Source organism: Daphnia magna, linkage group LG7, assembly GCF_020631705.1.
Source record: "Daphnia magna isolate NIES linkage group LG7, ASM2063170v1.1, whole genome shotgun sequence".
NCBI lineage: Eukaryota > Metazoa > Arthropoda > Branchiopoda > Diplostraca > Daphniidae > Daphnia > Daphnia magna.
In genome coordinates, this window is record NC_059188.1 from 8,080,831 (window position 1) to 8,100,852 (window position 20,022).

Sequence of the window (20,022 nt, forward strand, 5' to 3'; positions counted from 1 at the left end):
AATGTTTATACGTAAATGAATAGTAGCGGTTTCCTCTCCCGTGGCCTAGTCCCATACCCTTCAGTACATGGATAGAGTTTTCGATCTCACCCACAAGCAGTTAGAGCCTAGCCTGATGCCAGCACCATTACAGTCTGTCGTAACATTTGGGTAGGTCTATACGAAACACCGTAAAACACAAGGTGAGATAAGAACAGCAGAGAACCACCGTGCCGAGGTGGCGTTTCATTTCCTAAAAAATAATCGCATCGTATCCAATGAACCTCCCGTTTTACTCACTGTTGTCTGTCCGCCCGCTGCTGTTGGGCTTCTCTGATTATTGAACACGTCAGCGGACAAGTTCGTGGCAAAAAGGAACCATCATAATAATCAACCTTCTCACGCATTCTCTTTGCGAACACAAGATTGCGGCAATTCAACTCCTGAATTGCTTTCAGATGAAGTAGCCATAATGACCTCCATTTAAATTATTACTTCTAATGCTCTAAAACATATTACACACTACACAGTTTCCACTGCAGCCACATCAGCACGGTTGATAAGGAAAGGATAGTATTTTTATTTTGTACACGACCAATTAAAACACTTACAGCTTTTCCCGTAGATGAATACAAAGCAAACGTCCCCCCGCCCGCTGGGTGGTTTCGGTTGGTTATAGTTACGGTCACTTATAGTTGTCTCACGTAGATACGACACATCAGATAGCCTCTTTTTATTTCCTTTTCTCTTTTTTTTCCTGCATGGCAGCAGCATGCGTTGCTTACTTCTTAAAATGAGCAACCGTTTTTAAATATCACTTACAGAACTTATGCAACATCTTGAGAATGGAGAAAAGTCAAACGATCTATCAATGCATGGCAAAATAAACTCAGATAGGAAGAGCTGGAAACAAGCTATGAATGCGCACACGCTTTTCAACCTAATCATGATGGAGAATTCCAGGGAAGTTATTAAAATTCTCCGGCCTCGTTCTTGGCTAAAATGACCAGTATAAGTTTAATTGAAAAACTCAACCCATAATAATTTTAATTGTCAGAATGATATGGAACCTGAAAAAATGAGATTGTAATTTACCATATTGGTTCTTATGCTCAAACGGCCGCCAAGCCATTGACGCCCGAGCCTACAATAAAGACTACAATTAGAACTGCGTAAAAAATGTAATAGCCTACTAATACAATTCGAATAGATTGCATCAGCGAAAAATGTAGTAAGAGACTTTTGAAGCATTTGAAGGTAGAATCTTTATGCCCAACCGTTTGAAAAGCAATGCTTTTGAACCTTCCAACTATATGATCCAGGACACCTTTAGCAAAATTTTTAGAACGACTGCAAGAGGGTAGCATTATTACTTCATCTTAAGTAGTAAAATAGATGAAGAGTACACTCTCAATTTCTGATTTCTACTTTTTCACTGCTTTTGGCTACCATTTGGTAGCGAAATGAAACATGCTACTTTTTGGTAGAAACTGCTACCATTTGGACGGAAAACCGTCGATTTTTAAAAAGTAGGGTATAGTAGATCCTCTACCATCTGCCTACCATTTGCAATGGTAGACTAGTCTAGCATTGACAAAAACGGAAAAAAAGAAAAGTCTTCGGTGGGGATTGAACACGGAAAGACATATTACTGATGTTCGCTGTCAAGCGCCTTAACCACTCAGCCATTTTAACATGTTGTAATTTAAACATTTTCCTGACTATTTCTAGGATTCAGTTAAGAACTTAGAAAAAATTCTGACTGAAAACTAAAGTATGTTCACATTTAAGACATTTGATTATTTGTTAATAATAAAATCCTACTTTTAATAATTATATATTAATTTTAAACTATAATTTCTATCTTTTTCATTTTTAATTGCTAATTTAACCCAAATATTACAAAATAACAAAGGAAATGTTAATGTTCAATAACAAATTTAAAAAGCCAAAGTGGAAATAGTTGTATAAAATCAAATAAAATATGACAAATTTAAAAAGGGGAAGTAAAATTCACCTGTAAGTCATCAGAAGAAAGTTTGTTTGCTTCCCAAGTTTTGTTTTGTTATATTCCAATGAAAAGTGCATATTTACTTGGGAATCGTCCCTCCATTTTTGTTGTGATTTTGCGTTTTCGTCTGCTAATTCCTACTTTATGGTAGACACGCATTTGTCTACCATATGGTAGGTCATCTTCCATTCCCCTACTAGCTAAAAGTAAACAAAATTTTCTACCATTTCTCTACCTTTTTCGTTCTACTATGCATGGTGGCCGAAAAGTAGGAAAAAGGTAGAAATCAAAAATTGAGAGTGTAAATGAGGATTTCAAGCAAATGGTAAATAAAGTAAAAGGGTTCATCATGTAAATATTGCAAAGATTCTTAGGCCTACCAACATTTTTGTTGGATAACAGTTTGAAAAATTTAGCGGCAAATGAGCATGTCAGCAATATGCAATTAAAAGAACTATCATTGTGACGTTATAAAATAAATATGCGAGAAACCACATTATAGGGCTTGTTACTGCACTAACAATGGATATACAGAAATATCTGGTTGTTGTCGCTCTTACTGAGATAAGGCTCGGCAAAGATACTTTTGAAAAACATGACGAAAATTAGAATGACAACTTTGATGGACGTGCTTATGCATAGCTTACACACTTTTGTGTAATTATGCATATGTATTCCTTGTACAGGACACGACCAACAGAAATCTTGGACATTTTAAATTGTCTACACCCAGCTAAACAAATTTCAAAGCAAAGTAGTCTGCAGACATGCATCCACTGTTGCGAAGCGGATCTTGTACACATTATTCGTTAGCAACCTAAAATTGATAAGGGAAAGAAACTCAATCATGACTGAGCAGTTTTTAATGAACCCATAGTCTTAAACAGCAGAATCCAAAGTCTCATTTACGACATACATACCACGCGGCAGAACGGAAATAGGTAAATAGAGCCAGCATATACTAGCTCCGCCTATGAAAGGACGAGCTGAAATTCAGCAGCGCAGTATATTTTCTACTCTCACCACAATTAGTCAAGATGTTTAAACTCGTGGTAAACTTCTATCTGCTGTCCGTAGCCATCGGTGTCAATTGTCAAACAGAAGAGACCATCATACCAACGCTACCACCCAGTACCACTAGACCGCCAATTGAAGTTATTACAGTAACTAACGGTGGAACGGAAGGTGAGTGGGGACCGCTAAAGCACTGCCCGGGTGGATCGAGAGTCGTCAGTTACCAGACCCGAAACGAGCTCGCCACACCACGATTTGACGACACGGCGCTCAACACCATCGTTCTGTTTTGCAACGATGAATTCGTAACCAATTTGACGTCCTCAATTGGATTGTAAAAGCTACAAATAGAGATCACAGAATTATCGATGTAATCTTTTACAAATTATTTTCATGGTTCATCCTGAACGTTTGCATGCAGTTCTGGAGATTATTACGCGGTTCAGACGTGCCCTTTTGGTGGCTACATGAAGAGTTTCCAGTTGCGAGTGAGTCCTAATGGTAGTGAGGCGGACAACACTGCAGCCAATGACATCCGTTTTAGATGTTCTAACGGCGGAGAAATTAACGGCCTAGGCAACACTCATGGCGATTGGGGCCAGTACAGCGAAGAATGTGAAATTGGCATTTGCGGAATGGAAACTCGTGTCCAGCCGTACGATGGAGGAATTGGACACTACGACAACACGGCCTTGAATGACGTCCGTTTCACCTGTTGCAAATGAGACGTGATTAACGATCATAGTTCATATGAAACATTTTCCGTTTGCGAATAGAAATGATGAATAAATGATTGAAACATTTTTACTAATGTTTGCGTTATTGATTGACCACTGTTGCATGCTGGCGACATGTACAACCTTCCATTCACAACATGTAGCCTATACAATTGTAAAGTTGGTCATATCTTTAACTGCAAATAATCCTTCGAATGATTTTTTTTCACGTCGACGATCACGCATGCATTTCCCAAGGAAGAAGGAGCCAAATATTGAAACGAAAAAAATGTAGCATTAGACTATAGTTAATCTTCGGTTAAACTGAAAGAAGACAAAGTGACCGCTGAAGCTGGAGTAGTAGCCTAGCTATAAAAAAGATAGTCGAGCAACAGACTTTACATTATTATTATTATTATATTTAATTAACTGTAAACTTTGAAAGGCAAATTAGGTATAAAAGCTAAAGGAAGTGACTTAGTTGTACGACAGACGAGGTAATAAGCTTTGATGCCGTAAATCTAGGTAGATAAAATTATTTGTATAATGCATACAGTAGAATGGTAAGTATAATAATAATGTAAACACAGATATCCAGACGCAAATCCTTTATAACGCCACACAATCAAATGAATCGAACGCCTGAACGTGATAGTCTCAACTCGAAGTTTGCGAGAAACAGACGACGTGCTGATTGTAACCAGAGAACGAACTTGACTAACAAACGTCTGTAGGTTTAGTCTCATTCGGATTTAAAAGCAGTGACGCAGCATTGTCCGACCTGTCACTAGTGGCAGAATTGTTAAACTGTTTTGCGTTTCGTCTCGTTCGTGAAACAAACACGAAGAGGGAGGAAGCAACAAAATGCAGTTTCTACCCTAGACCAGATTAGTTTCTAAACAAGTTTTTTTCTATCCAGCTATTATGTTTTAACTGTTGAAAAATTCAAAACGGATACTCCAATAACACAAAAAGGGAAAATGTACCTCCCTTTTGGGAGACAGAGGCATAAAATGTGTCTACTGATGAGTTGCTAAGCATCTTTTCCGAAAACAAAAAGGAATAGCAATGTCGGCTGCATTTCATTTTCAGTTTATTGACAAGTAGTTTGAAGTGGTTTTTTGTATGCGGCTTTTTAAATTGCGAGTCAAACAATATTTACGTAAGAAACTATTTATGGCGTTAGCTTGGTTCGTTGCTGACGGTGTATTCAATCAAGTGGAGCTAAAGTTAAGAAAAATAGATTTTATTACATATAATCGACGATGCGATGATTCGAAGAAAAGAACAATCCTAAAGCTTTACAAAGAGCTTGCTTTAGCTCAACTCATGTAGAAGCGTAATCCCTTACCTGATTGTCCCTGGGACATGCTATTTTATATTCATTAGCATCCCCGGACCACCACGAAGGACGGTGAAAAAAACCGTATGGAGCTCGAATGGTGAAAGTGGGCGTCCATGTCTGAAAAATTAAGCGAAAAAAACGAAAGGAAAACCGAGGATTAGCATTAGTTTAAGGGAGAGGGCCGCGATTTCATTATTAGCACATTTTAATTTGAAACAGAGTGTCAAAAACGGAAGGCGCAGTGGGAAAAAATATACAGTAGCATTCTAATAAATAATGAATAATATGTAACCATCATCCAAATTATAATTGCGTAATATCTTTTAATATATGCTTAGCGACATTTGTTTTGTGATAGTCTCAGAATTTTGCTGCCCTTTGTCTCATAACCAAAAAGCAGAAAAATTATGAAGTCAAAAGAACGAACTTGAAATAATTTTACTCACTTCAGTCGACCATAGGATTATTATATAATTGGAATAGTCTGATGAAGAAGAAAGAAACCGCCCGTCAGGTGAAAAGGAAAGCCAAAAAGCGTTAACCCATCCTCGATGCGTATGAGGACGAAGAATCCGGTTTTCTTGCTCCTTTTCCAAAGGATTCCAAATTAAAATCTCTCCATATAGCAGGGCACTGAATGAAAAGAAAAGGAGCAATAGGCTACTATAAAATCATATAATTATACGTAAATAATAGTGACAAAAAAAAAATACTTGGAAACACTATTTATATCTTACGCCATCTTATCTCCTCTAGTTTTTTAAACCGCCTGTTTTCCCTTCCAAGTTCGTTTCCTAGTGTGAACGAACGAATCCCATATTAAATTTAAAATTGTGAAAAGTGTGCAACTCAGTCCTCTTCCAAAAAGGTTAAAACATTCATTTGATTGTTTAATGCTCCCATGACGCATAGGTTATAAACGTACCTCAAGTTAAAAGAAAAAAAATGTCATTCCCCTTTATAGGCTACCTCAACCCTTCTTGCTAAATATTCTTCATTTAGAGGAGATAAACACGTAAGGAACTTTCAAAATAAAAACGAATATGAATTTTTTAAATTCGTCATTCTATCTCAAAAGGTTTTCTATACCTGTACAGGAACTAATTTAAACGATTTTGTTGGAACTTAAGAAAACCCGGCAATGACCTTGAATTGCAAGTTCGAGGTGCAAAGGAAATTGCCCTGGATAATTAATTACTTTACCAAGCAAAAACGAAGTTGTTGGGCGATTTCCTTTCAGCTTCGATGTCTTCTCTCGGTTTCAAGTTTGGACAACAAGTGAAATAATGAACTCCTGAATGTTTCCACGAATTGTTGCTGTGAACGGGCTCTTCGCTGTCTGTTGACCAAATCTGTGTTTAAAAAAATTAAAGGTGTAAGGAAATTTCAGTAAGAATTGGTTCCTGCCACCCGTTATCTCTTATACTGTCTATTACTCATCTAAGACAAGCAATTTTACCTTAATGCCATTGGATGACATACAAGAGGCCAAATATTTCGTATTTTCATTCCAGTGCAAATCGGTTACGCAATGCTGCAACAAGTAAAAGAGCAAATGAATTAGAATTAATATTTTTTTAAATTTCAAAGAAAAACTCAGGTTTTCTTTGTATTTTCGAACAATTTTCGCACTGAACTTTGATTGCATTTCGTGAATGTCCTAAACCTCAATTCCACCACGGTCTGGCGCTAGAGCGATCTGATTTTCAGATATCCACTTTACACACATGATGTATCCCTTGCCATCACTTGTGCAGTAAAATTTTTTCACTGATTGGCTTGACGACGAATTCAAGCACACTTGGTTTTCCTTGATTTCCGTAGAAAAGAAGATTTAGTAATTGTTGACAAAATAGGAATATCCACAAGTAATCAATAAAAATAATACCATTGTACCCATTCTTAAATCCAAATGAATTAATTATTTAAACAAAAATACTGGATATTTTCGTTATTTGTAAAAGAAAAACCGAGCAACTGGAAAACTCTTCCAGCAACAACACAGAAAAAAGAATACATTTAAAGAAAGTTTCTCACTCAACTCAAGGATTTCGTCAGTTAAGGCGATGATGTTAGTTTAGTATTGACGAATAGCATGGCACGCCACGTAGGCCTATGTAGCAAGCCAAACGTACCGGCTGGAACCACTAATGATCCGCGGGCAACCTTGATCATATTTGTCGATTTAATGATATCATTGTCGACGGAATGGCTTCTGTACACTCTCAATTTTTGGTTTCTACCTTTTCCCTACTTTTCGGCCACCATGCGTAGTAGAACGAAAAAGGTAGAGAAATGGTAGAAAATTTTGTTTACTTTTAGCTAGTAGGGGAATGGAAGATGATCTACCATATGGTAGACAAATGCGTGTCTACCATCATAGCCCACTGGATGTAATAGTTCAAGCCTGAAGCATAGAACTGTAAAAGTGACTCACCCCTCCGGCGATGGGAGGAGCTTATTCTCGAATGGACACTAGCACCAAAAAGTCAAAAAGTTTCCTGGAAAAATAACAGCTTTTTTGGAGATAAAATTTTTTGTATTATATCAGCACAGAGGTATAGTACACGATTCCAAAAGATTTTGTAATAAAACTAACTACAACTTAATTAAATATATTATTTTTCATTTCCCTCCTATAGGGCCCGAGAGGACAAATACCGCAGGTCGGAATTCAGCCTTGGCAACTCAGCATCCGATCTTGGTCTATTGTCATATATTTAGCAAAGTATTTGAAAAAACGGCATGTTTATATTTTGAAAAATGTTGTTTTTCGACACCAGTAGAACGCGCTGAAGTCCATTCCAAGTTGAAAAAAAGGAGGTAGGGAGTGCGTCAAAACGATTGAACGGGCGAGATAGGGAACCTTCAGGCTTGAACTATTACATTCAGTGGGCTATGCTACCATAAAGTAAGAATTAGCAGACGAAAACGCAAAATCACAACAAAAATGGAGGGGCGATTTCCAAGTAAATATTGCACTTTTCGTTGGAATATAACATAACAAAACTTGGGAAGAACACAAACTTTCTTCTGATGACTTACAGATAAATTTTACTTCCCTCTTTAAATTTGTCATATTTTATTTGCTTTTGTACAACTATTTCCATTTTCGCTTTTTTAATTTGTTATTGAACATTAACATTTTCTTGGTTATTTTGAAATATTTGGGTTAAATTAGCGATTAAAAATGAAAAAGATAGAAATCATAGTTTAAAATCAATATATAATTATTAAAAGTAGGATTTAATTATTAAGACATACTCAAATGTCTTAAATGTAAACATACTTTATTTTTCAGTCAGAATTTTTTCTAAGTTCTTAACTGAATCCTGGAAATAGTTAGGAAAATATAAAATAAATGCAATGTTAAAATAGCTCAGTGGTTAAGGCGCTCGTCTGCGAATATCAGTAATGTGTGGTCTCGTGTTCAATTCCCACGGAAGACTTTCCTTTTTTCCGTTTTAGTCAATGGTAGGCAGATGGTAGAGAATCTACTTTTACCCTACTTTAAAAAAAAAACTACGGTTTTCCGTCCAAATGGTAGCAACTTCTAGCCAAAAAGTAGCATGTTTCATTTCGCTACTAAATGGTAGCCAAAAGTAGTCAAAAAGTAGAAATCAGAAATTGAGAGTGTATGGCTTATAAATATAGGAATGGAAAACCAACAGTCCTGCTTCTTCAGACTCGTCATCATGCGGTGACGTCAATGTATGGGATTTTTTTTTGATTTTTTTTTTTACCATCTGTGTCAACTGCTAATCGCAAAAATTTTGTTCGTCTTTTTCAGAATTAGTTAGCCTACGGCCTTAGAAAAAACTTTAGACAATCTTTAGCTTAACTTCTTCTGGCGCCAATAACAAAACAGACCACCGTCATTTGTCTGTTAACAAGTGCTAAAACAAACTTGTTTCCCTGACGAAAGCATTGATATTATTAGACGCATGGAAATATCACTTGTGATCGATAGGATTGAATCAATGTTTTTAACTTACCAAGAAAGTGGATGTAGCCAGCCAGTCATGTTTGATTGGATTCCATTCAAGGTGCTTGATCAGCTGCAAATGTTGTTCCGTTTGAAAAAGAAGCTCACCACCGGGATAACTCCAGACATATTAGACGTCACCACTTGTGCAGCCAGCAGCCAACTGCGTTCCATTTCCCTGTAATAACAAAAAGACTGAGTGTTTTCATTCAGCGATATTAAAGTCTACAACGGTAAAAATATAAATGATTGAAAACCGTCGTATAGTTCTACATCCAGCTTTATTGTTTTATGTGAATAAATTAAGCAAGTTTGCTGTAGGCAACAACGCTTCGACATAAAGACTAGAAAAAGATGTGACTCAACAAAGTTTGACAATGTTAGCACCAAGCTGAGTTTGTAATTTAGTTTGTTGTTGCTTCCAATTGGAGAAAGGGATGATGCCATTTGCTGCAGCGAAAAAAATCACTGTCCCATCATAACTACGAGCAAGAACCGATTTTTTTGGGTGGAAGCAGCTTCGGGCATCCCATTTTAATGGGAGTGATAATGTAACCTCCTTAAACTGACTTATATAGATTTATTAAAATTACGTCCAGATTTCAAGACTTAAAGAAAAAGAAAACTTTACAGAATGCATTTAATAAAGACGTCAATCGTTTGACGACATCGGATAATTTGACTCTTTTTTCCTTTTTTTAAAATCATTTCCCCAATTATATTGCAAAGATTTTGACTTGAACTATCTTCTCTTCGCAAACCTGGTACGAAATTGAAATCAAATGCAGACCTATTCGATATTGAAGGACATTTTTTTTTGCATCAATTACTTTGTTTGTAGCTGTCGAACTGCATGGGATTGTTTTGCACGATATTGCTGGGAACGAGAACAGGACTGCCGAATGGATGCAAGCCGCGAGACACAAAATAGAAAAAGACACATCCAGCTGAAAATGTATCACTTTCAATTGTTCCACGTGGCAGTACTTCCGTTTCATCAGTGGCACTATTTAGAATTTCCAACATTTCAGGTGCCATCCAGTTCAAAGTTCCTTTTAATCCGCTCTGCGAAAAAGTTTTTTGAGCACTCACTTTTTAAACAAATCCGTAATCGGATGACTTCATTTTGACAGGTGTTGACATTGATGAGATGAGGATGTTATCTGGCTTCACATCGTGGTGCACCAAATCTCTTGAATGAATGTAATTCAACCCGTTGGCGATTTGGTAAAGGACCAGCTCATCCGGTGGCAAAATTGGTCCTTTAGATTTGCTTCCGCAATAGTCCGTCAATGTTCCAGCGCACAGTTCCAGAACGAGATATCTATCGAATGAATGAGACAAATTCCTAATTTCTGATCAAACTTCGAAAATCAATAAATGCTACAGTAGGGGAGGGTGGGGCTAGTTGGTACAATTTTTTTAATTTCTTCTCTGGTTTCTTTAATTTTTCATATTTTGACACCCAAAAAATTTTAAAAGAAAGCTCAGATAACCAGCTTTCTCGTGCTATTTTTTAATTTGATCTACGTTGAAGAATTCACATCAAAATCAACGTTCAAAAAGCTAAAAAAAATTTGTCTACATGCCCCACTAACGGGGTAAGTTGGCAGTGGTAGTGGGGTAAGTTTGCCCCATGTATTTCAAATACGGATTTCAGTGAAATGTTGATGTTGTAAACAAACTAGAATAACATTACAATAAAAAAAATCCTATAGTTATTTTAGAGTGGGAAATTCAGAAATAAGTTGTGATAAGTTACATAAAGATTAATAGCCTTAAATACACAAAATAAAAAATTATATACATAATTCAGGCAAACATTTTACAGGTGAACATCGTATTAAGTGAAACACTTAAAATGTGACAAATTTTGGCCTCTAATGCATACCACTGTTCACCATAAGTCATATCTAGCAAAAATTCGACTTACAATTCCCTGACATTTTGACAGGCCATGTACTATATCATATGCATGTATAAGGCCTATGCCGACATGCCCCATGTTGCAATGTACCAACTTGCCCCAACCCGGGGTTTATTCAAATTAACATTTTTACTACTCCTTTATAATTGATTAAAACAAATCCATTGTTACAGTTCAATAGAGGACACAATTTTCTATAAAACTAATATTTTTTAAAAATTATATGCATGCCAAGAAAAGGTAAAATTGATGAATACCAAGCACGCAACTATTGTGGATTTGACGCGAAAAATTTCGTTATTTTCTATTTCCTAAACTATTTGGGATAAATTTATAAAACTTTGCACAAATGTGCGCACGATAAACATCTTTGACTATGAATTATTTCAATAAAACCTCTTTCACGCAATTCTTCTAAATTAGGAATTGCAAACTTGCCCTCCTGCCAACTAGCCCCACTCTCCCCTACGTAAAGTCTTTGTTAGTCGTATCCTCAACGTAAAGTAACCTCAGTACATTTTCATGATCAAGGCCTTTATGTTCTTCCATTTCTCTTCGAGTTTTGGCAATTTTTTCACGATCACCATGTTCTTTCAATATTTTCTTGACTGCTACCACCTTTTTTTCGTAAATTCCGTTACAGACGATTCCATAACTACCACTGCCAAGCTTTCCTTCTTCGGTTTCGTCCAATTTCACAATTTTTCGGAATACGTTGAGAATTTTAAGCATGTTTTGGGTCGTTATAATTACAAATTTAGCGGCTATGGGTTCAATTCTTTCATGGAATGAAATGCAACGAAGTTTTTATTTACTTTTAAAGCAGTTAAAATAAAAAGCAGAATTTTCAGTGATTAGATATCGCATATTATTTGTAATAAAGGAAAATTAGTCATCAAGAATTAAACCTGTCAAAATGTTCGTTCAACGGCCACGTACCTTCGAAATTGTCTGGATCCTTTCGAGGAGTATTGCCTAATCTATATTGATGTAAGCCTTCTGTTAAAAAAAAATGAAAAATAAAGTTCCAGTTACAAATAGAAATGGGTTTGCGTTTACGCGAAGCAAGCTCAGCAAAAAGATATGATAGATTTCTTTTCTTCCGCTTTTCGTCGCCATATTCTACACCTTACAACGTTCGGAAACAGAGATATGATGATAGAATGTTTGGTTGCAGTTGTCAACCGGCAAAGCCATGGCACAATCTTATCTTATCCAACCGAATGGCAGATTAAAAAAACTTGATATCTATATGTTTTACACTTCTGTCTCGCCTGCTGTATTGTTTCATTTAATTCTAAACCACGCTCTATGTCGTGGATTATATATAGTGTCGTGGCCTATACAGTCGTGGGACTCGTGGCTATAAGTTTCTTTACATGCAGAGTTGAAACGAGCTTCACGAGAGCTTGAGCTTTAGCTCAAAAGCTCACTCATTTTGTGAGCTTTGAGCTTGAGCTTCGCTCTTTTTGAAAAAGTGTGAGCTTGAGCTTGAGCTTTTGCCTCATGAGCGGAAGCTCACGCTTGTGGCGCCATCTAGTGGCCAAAATTAAAAGTGGTTGCCGAAATGAGACAAGTCTCCACGTTTGGAGGTGGAAAGCTGTCTGTGCTACTTGCTAATAGCCTAGCCTATACTAGTTGCTTATGCTTACAGTTACAGCTTAGTGATTGAACTGAACAAATAAAAACATAAACTTGTGAGTTGTGTCTTAAATATTGGTTTTCTGTAGTTAATTGCTTAATTCACTCTAATTTTTGTTCAAATTAAAACCAGGAAATCTGAAACTGAAAGTCTTAAACTCTTTAGAGAGTAGAGACTAATGAAAAATGGCGTCAAAAAAGCGAACAGCTTCTACAAGTTTACAAAGTCAAAGTCATGTGGGTGCTGTAGGTGGTGATGATCAAGTTGATTGTGAAACTGTAAATGTAGAGAATAATGATTCTGGCAGCGATGGGCATGATTCTGGCAGATTTGTCATTCTCATTCAATGTTAGACCATTGAGCATTGACCGCTTTCTCATGAAAGCAAATCTGAAAAAAATACACTGTTTTGATTGTCAGTTGTCAAAGGTAATGTATTAATTAAAAGAACTTGGAAATGAGCTTGAGCGAACGTGAGCTTGAGTGAAGCTCAACTTCTTTTGTGCGAGCTTGAGCTTGAGCTCCGCTCACTTTTAGGCCGTGAGCGGAGAGCTTGAGCTAAGCTCACGTTTCGGTGAGCTAGTTTCAACTCTGTTTACATGTAGCTCAAAAACCCACCCTTTTACTGTGTATTGGCGGATGATATATGCCTATGGCAGAGGTTGAGATACCTTATTTTGTTCCATTCTTTCGCCTACTCTTCCACCAATGTTTACTTAATTTTTCTGCTTAACATCAATTACTTTTTTATCAGGATGTGGTAGGGGAGACCGGGGCTAGTTGGCTCACGGGGTAGGTTGCTCATTTCTAATTTAAAAATCCGTTAATTACAACATGCTGTTTTCAAAATAGCCAATAGTTTCAAAATCGACAATTAGATGGTCTGACGTTGTTTCAGTTTTTCATACATAGTTTCATTTCAGCATACGAAAAACGTTTTTGACAACTGCCAACCAACTTTTTTTTCCTCCGTGCTTTTCTTTTTCTTGGCGTAGGTAAGTGATTTAAACTTATAAGCTTTAAACGGATGAATTCATCATTCATTCAGCTTTAATTGGCTTACATAAAATTTTTTTTGGCTGTTCGCAAACATTTTATAAATAATAAATAGTGGACCAACCCCCTATAGGGGTAAGTTGGCTCTTTTTTGAAGGGGATAGTTGGCTCAAGTTGTTTCAGTGTGATGAAACAGAATTTTTCGTTTTGTTTCTTCTGTAACATAAGAAATGAGGATTTAGGAATTATATTCGAAAAACAAACAATGCTTCAGCATCTCCCGACCTTATTGGAAGGGCCATTAAGTTGGCAAAAGAAGAAAACCAAAAAATGTCTAAGGCATTTAGTATTAAAAAAAAAGACAAAATCGGCATTGAGTGTGGCGCTGACTATTCTTCCAGCAGTGTTGGATAGATACAGTGCATGTGTGTTTCGTGTGCTAATGTGAAATTACTTGGAGCAACTTGCCCCGTTGGTATGGGCAACCTGCCCCGGAGACGGGGTAAGTTGCCCATTTAAGGTGTCCCAATAAAACATTTTTTTTCATCATGATCGCATTATTTATTGTATTTCTTGTCTTAAGACATTTTATAGATAAGATATTAATTAATATTATGAATATAAGTTTGTCTCATTTTGATGAAAAGTAAAGGCTTGAGACGCATCTAACAAAAAAGTGAGCCAAGTAGCCCCGGTCTCCCCTATACGGTGAGTAACCCTATTTAACGTGTTAACAATAACGACTTAGTATTAAGCTACACTCTGACTTACTTGGGCATGGAAATTATCATTAAGTCCCATCGTTTGACTGAATCAGAAAACGTCTTTTTTATTCATTTCTTTAGAGTGTGAGATAATAGGGCTGCGTAATCGTATGACACATCGTGGTAAAATAGTAATTTTCGATAAAAGAAGAGTTAAGTAAATATTGGCAGAGGGTTAGGGTGAAGTGGTGGCAACCTAGTTTTTTTTGTTACTAGGTATTACTAGGTAAAATACCTAGTTTTTTTTACAAAACTAGGTATTACTAGGTTATTTATCTAGTTTTCGCAAAAACTAGGTACAGTAATTGAAAAAAAAACTAGGTACTAAGTGCTAGTAAAAGTACTTTAAAAAACTAGGTAAAATTTTTAACTAGGTAATTACCTAGTTATTTAGGTACCTAGTTTCAAAATTCAAACTAGGTACAACTTTAAACTAGGTTCTTCAAAAATGATTAATTTCCCAAAAAATCAAATGTAAGCTGCAGTACCCATACCAAATAAAAAATTACTGATTTTGAATTACTGAAAAGAAGAACACAGATTAAGGGTTTATGTCAAATTTATTATTGAATCTGCAAAGCGTTTGAGATTCTAGTAAAACTGATGACACGTTTGTTTTTTGCCTTTGCAAGAAAGCCCACTGCAAGAAAAAAGTCGCTCTGCGGATGCACACGTTGCTGGCATGGCCAGATATTGCAATCCTATTCCAGACAGATTGGAAAACCTCCCTGACTTTTCTTTCCAGAAAGAAAATGGGTCAATTTCCGGATCGAACCCTCCCTTGTCCAATATATCCAAGTAATCCTTAATCTCCCTTTTTAACTCTACGAGACTTGTATTGCAACGCATGGCTGGACATGGAGTGTCAACAAGTCTCCTTCGTTTGAAGAGCTGCGTATGCTCTGAATCAGAAATAGAAAAAAAACACCAGGCAATTGAAGAATGTGTAAATCAACTGTAAAAATTAAAATATTACCTTTGGCTGATTGAGGTTAATTATTAGGATTAGGAGCTTGAGCTTCTTCCTCCTCTGAATTGGAAATAGTCAACAAACAAAGTCCTTCGATTACTTCTTGTTTTAGAAAATCGTACATTCTTCGTTTTCCTTCCTCAAATAATTCGCCATTTAGTTCTAAAGTTTTACTCGGGTGTAGTATACAGCACATCAAGTACGTCTGATCAAATTGAGGATGAGTTACATCCATAAAATGTTCAAATTTCTTTTTCATTTCAAAAAGACCAAGATCATATAAGCGTTTCAACATCAGTTCCTTTTCTTTAGTTGTTATGAAGTGTTCTTGTAGTGACAAAATTGAGGGGATGACACAGGCGGCTGATGGATATTTGTCGCCCTCGAGGTAGGTGGTGGCCATGGCTAATGGCTTCAAGAACAGCACAATTTTTTTACTTCCGCCCAATCAAAATCTATTCCCCAAACACGATCTCTGCATACTTTAATAATTGCTGATTTCAGGAGAAGGACACGTTGCAGGAAAAAAAAAAGCTGCTCCACCGTGTTTTGGCAATTTTTAGAAGCTTTTTCCCAGTTAGCCTCTTTAGCTCCTGATTTGCGACTCCAGAAGAACTGATTTTCTTAAGCAGTTTCAAAACTTTTTTTCTTAGTTTGCCTAAAAAAGATTTTCGGTCGTCCAGAACTTTATGAAATATCAAGTTCAATGCATGGGCGATGCATGTTAATCGTTTGGCGAAAGCTTGTCGAAAATTTTCTTGGTCATCTAAGAAGGAATCTTCCTCAGTCACATCATCTGCTTGAAGGTCACCAGATTCTGGCGTGTGTTCATCGTCTGATTCATTTTCAGATTCCAATTGGTCATCATCACTATCTTCGTCCTCTATTTCGATGTCCAATTTTATTTCAATGTATTCATCGTTATGCTCATCGGAATGGGGACCGTCGCAATCTTCTAATGATCGGTCGAGTGACGGGTTTTTTTTTCACGCACTGAACCACTCTGTATGTTTGTAACGCACTTACGATATTAGCTCCTTTATCGGTTACAAATCGTATCACTTTCTTCATATCCAAATCATATTCCCGACAAATTTCTTCAAACAGATTCCGAATCCGAATTCCTGTATGAGGATGGGGGAAATCGTGACATGCCAATGCGGCTACTTCGATGGCGGACGACTTTGGATTAAAGTAAACAGCAACAACCCCAAGATAAAACTTATCCAGACCTGGTTGGCTCCATATGTCCATAGTCACAAAGTAGTTCTTTAGTAGTTTTAAAGTTGACACGACATTTCTCTTTACTTTCATGGAATATTCAACGACCCACTTCTTCAGTGTGCTCCGGCTGGGAAGGATGTCAGCTATTCGGCTGTTCAAGTTGAATAGCATAGTCTGGAACTGAATACTTTCCATCATGTTTAATGGGAATGACGTGCAGCCAGCTAGTCGTGTAAGATCACTTTTGAAGGTCTTATAAATTTGAGACTTTTCAGGGTATGGATTCCTTATGTGGTGCTGTTGAGACTTGACATCAGTTGTCTGATTAGGTTTGAAAAAGTCAGCAATTGCAGATCCTGATTCGGAATTTGGATTTTGTTTCTTCTTATTCTCAGCTATATTCTTTTCATCAGACAGGAACTCCTTCATTTCTTCTTTATGATATTTTCCAAGATGTAGTTTCATATTGGTCGTATTCCTCCCTTTGTTAGAGTACGGGCAATCTTTTCCATCTGACTTTTTAAGAAGACAAATTACTATGAGATTTTTTCCCTGGCCTTTCCAGCTAAAATAATTCCAAATCGGACTCCGTTTCTTAGGCCCTCTGCTTTTTGATTGGGATGATGATCTTCCGGACACTTCTGACTCATCGTTAGAATTTTCGGCTTCGTCAATTCCTTCAACTTCATCATCAAGTAAACTTGAGGATCTTGATCTGTTACTTGTACTACTGCCAGAAATAGGAGTAGAGGTTCGAACACCTGTAACATATTCAACTTCCTCATTCCTAGGAGAATGGGGCGGCAAAAATTCTTAGTTAGTTAGTTAGTTAGACAGCTAGCCATTACATAGACAGCAAATTCTCGGGCTCGAACTTATGGAAAGCTGAGTCAAAGGCCAACCAAACAGCAAGATCTGTGAACTGCGACTGGACAAATAAACAAAAGAAAATAAGTCCAAAATTTGTTCAAAGAAACATAAATGACATAGTACTCACAGATGATACAGAGAGAGACAGCAGATGCAGATGCAGGATATCACCTGCACACTAGAGTACACCAGACAGCAAGATCTCGCAAAGTAATAGTTAGTTAGTCTAAAATTTGCAGTGAAAAAACGTGGTGAGGGACTGTAGGCGCGAAAAAACGTTGAGTAGCGAGTAGCCTGCACAAAGAAATATCAAGTGTGTCACATAAAAATGAATAAAAAACATCGTTGCTATTATTTTGACAACGCTGCATAAAAATCAAAATTACCTAGGTAATTATCTAGGTAATCATTTTAAAAAACTAGGTATTACTATTACTAGGTAATTTCTAGGTAGAAAAATGGACAAAAAACTAGGTAAAAGTAGAGGAAAAAAAACTAGGTAATACTAGGTAACTAGGTAAAACTAGGTAATACTACCTAGTATTGCCACCACTAAGGGTGTAAGAAACAAAAAAATAGAACAAATAAGGTATCTCAACCTCTGCCATAGGCACATACCATCCGCCAATACACAGTAAAAGGGTGGGTTTTTTAGCTACACGCAAAGAAACTTACAGCCGCGACTGTATAGTGGGGCGAGTGAAAAAGTTGTAATCGAAAAGGATACACTAAGTCACAGGTAAAACATTTTGACATCATAAATACAGGAGTTTCAGAAATACGTATAGCAAAATTGCGAACATTTAACTTTGAACTGAAAATTCTAACGTTTTTAGAAAATATATTTATCAGAAATTTTCTGATCTAAATTTTAATACAGTTTTCAAAATCGTCATCATTCTTTCTAAAATATAACGATCATTGTGGGAATCGCGCCTGATACTTTTAGTTTTTTACTGACTTTGTAGGGGAGGATGGGGCCAGTTGAAACGCGGGGTCAATTGAAACAAAAATCTTGCTCTTGGCGTCTGCCAAAAATTTTGAAAAAAGGGGTAATAGGAAAAAGAGGATAAAGAATAGAAAATTTTCTACACGATTGTATACTGTTTTGCTGAATTAAATCAGTACTTTAGTCGGGGGGACCAAAAATACACGAAGTGTTTCATTTGAACCCATTCTACCCTACACTAATTTGGTCCTTGCTATCAATGAATTGCAAAAAAAAATACAGAAAATAATAACGAGTTTGTGGATGAAAATGACGAAAAGATTTCCTATTGCTTTGCTAACAAACATATAGTTATATTCAAGTGAAAAATGTTGAAGTGGTTTTGATTTTGATTTCGAAATCGATTTAAATCGCGATTTAAATAATTTTTTTCAGGATTTTGATTTATGATTTAAATTGTGATTTAAATGAATTCTAGAAAACGATTTGATTTGATTTAAGATTAAGATTTTAGCAATTTTGGCGAAATGATTTGATTTAGATTTAAATCTTTTTTTCATTTGATTTTGACAACATTGTCAGAAAATTTCACTCCTAGTTTTGTAATAGCTACAGAAGACCAGTGAATGGTACGTCAACCAAAAAAATTGACGTTTAAAAAAAAACTTCAAAGTCATACGTCACGGAAGTTTCCTCCGTAAAAAGTCAACGTCAAAACGTCAAACGTCATCAAACAATTTCTCTACGTCAAAAGTCATGACTTAAGTCATAAAAACGTCAAATTTCCATTTTGCATTTATTTAATTAGATCGGAAGCTGTCTGGTACTATTTGAAAGACATTTTAAGCAATATTAACATCTCAAGTAATACACTATACACTATAGGGGGAGAGTGGGGGCATTTGATACACCTTTTGGTTTTTTGTATTTCTTGAAAAACAAAACTGAAAAATTTAATATAAAAAATAATATAGAATTGTAGCCTATTATCTCAGCTACTAAACAATATATTTTTTTATGAGAAAAGATTAATTTTAATAGTAGTAAATTGTAAAAAACTGAGGTCGTTTCGAGTGTTTCAATTGCCATGGTAGCAGGGCAATTGAAACGGTGTGTCGACGCAATTGCAACGTGGGTTTTCCCATAAGGAAGCTTCTTTATACCCACATAAAATGAAAATCACGATATCTCAGCAGCCACAACTGCTAGTGTGATCAAATTTTACCATTAGGTACAATGCGATTTACAGATTTTTAAAATATGCTTAAAGTAGATCGTAATTTAGTTTAAAATATTTAAATAATTAAATAAAAAAAACGATTAAGCAACATGCTTTTTTAAATAAATTCCAAACAGCGAATACAAGTATTAAAGTTGTGTTAACATGATGATTTACATTTGTTTAAATGAATTACGTCAAATACTTGCAAACAAATGCAACCACTCGCAGACAGGGAATATAAACAAAGTGTTTCAATTGCCCTGCAATAGGGTCACCGTTGCATTTAATTATTTATAATTATTTAAGAATGCAGGGAAAAATTAAATGACATTAAATTGTAGAAAAATGAATTGCAAATCATCTGAAACTAATTTTATTACTAAAGCGTAGCGTTTTAGGGGTTAAAAC

The 20,022-nt window shown here is 36.2% G+C and overlaps 2 protein-coding genes, 1 long non-coding RNA gene and 1 pseudogene across 11 annotated transcripts; 1 reads left to right on the forward strand and 3 right to left on the reverse strand.

Annotated features, from left to right (window-relative positions):
- Nucleotides 1–2,977: 2,977 nt before the first annotated feature.
- On the reverse strand, nt 2,978–12,236 carry LOC116928153. 9 transcript variants are annotated; one of them, XR_006648691.1, is made up of 10 exons: nt 12,037–12,236; nt 11,917–11,976; nt 11,447–11,791; nt 9,881–10,374; nt 9,061–9,228; nt 6,525–7,231; nt 6,269–6,417; nt 5,512–5,698; nt 5,072–5,182; nt 2,978–4,944 (listed from the first exon to the last, which is right to left on the reverse strand). XR_006648691.1 is itself a non-coding variant. In XM_045175893.1 (6 exons), exons 2-6 carry the CDS (start codon nt 6,711–6,713, stop codon nt 4,903–4,905), a joined length of 678 nt encoding a protein of 225 aa, XP_045031828.1. In that variant the 5' UTR covers nt 6,714–7,231; nt 9,061–9,176; the 3' UTR covers nt 2,978–4,902. The 9 variants fall into 9 exon arrangements, 3 of the variants coding, with proteins under 3 accessions (XP_045031828.1, XP_045031829.1, XP_032791148.2); XR_006648690.1 differs by having other exon boundaries at nt 9,881–10,056; nt 10,143–10,374; nt 11,447–11,976; XR_006648688.1 differs by having other exon boundaries at nt 6,525–6,875; nt 6,954–7,231; nt 11,447–11,976.
- A 133-nt stretch (nt 12,237–12,369) lies between these two features.
- Nucleotides 12,370–13,038, forward strand: LOC123474069. The gene is made up of 2 exons (XR_006648694.1): nt 12,370–12,674; nt 12,752–13,038. It is a non-coding gene; the product is annotated as an uncharacterized LOC123474069 (long non-coding RNA).
- A 1,882-nt stretch (nt 13,039–14,920) lies between these two features.
- LOC123474085 lies at nt 14,921–15,794 on the reverse strand (annotated as a pseudogene).
- Nucleotides 15,795–16,228: 434 nt separating this feature from the next.
- On the reverse strand, nt 16,229–17,794 carry LOC123474084. Its single transcript, XM_045175923.1, has 2 exons — nt 17,571–17,794; nt 16,229–17,501 (listed from the first exon to the last, which is right to left on the reverse strand). The coding sequence occupies exon 2, from the start codon at nt 17,036–17,038 to the stop codon at nt 16,277–16,279; it is 762 nt and encodes a 253-aa protein (XP_045031858.1). The 5' UTR covers nt 17,039–17,501; nt 17,571–17,794; the 3' UTR covers nt 16,229–16,276.
- Between the last annotated feature and the right edge of the window lie 2,228 nt (nt 17,795–20,022).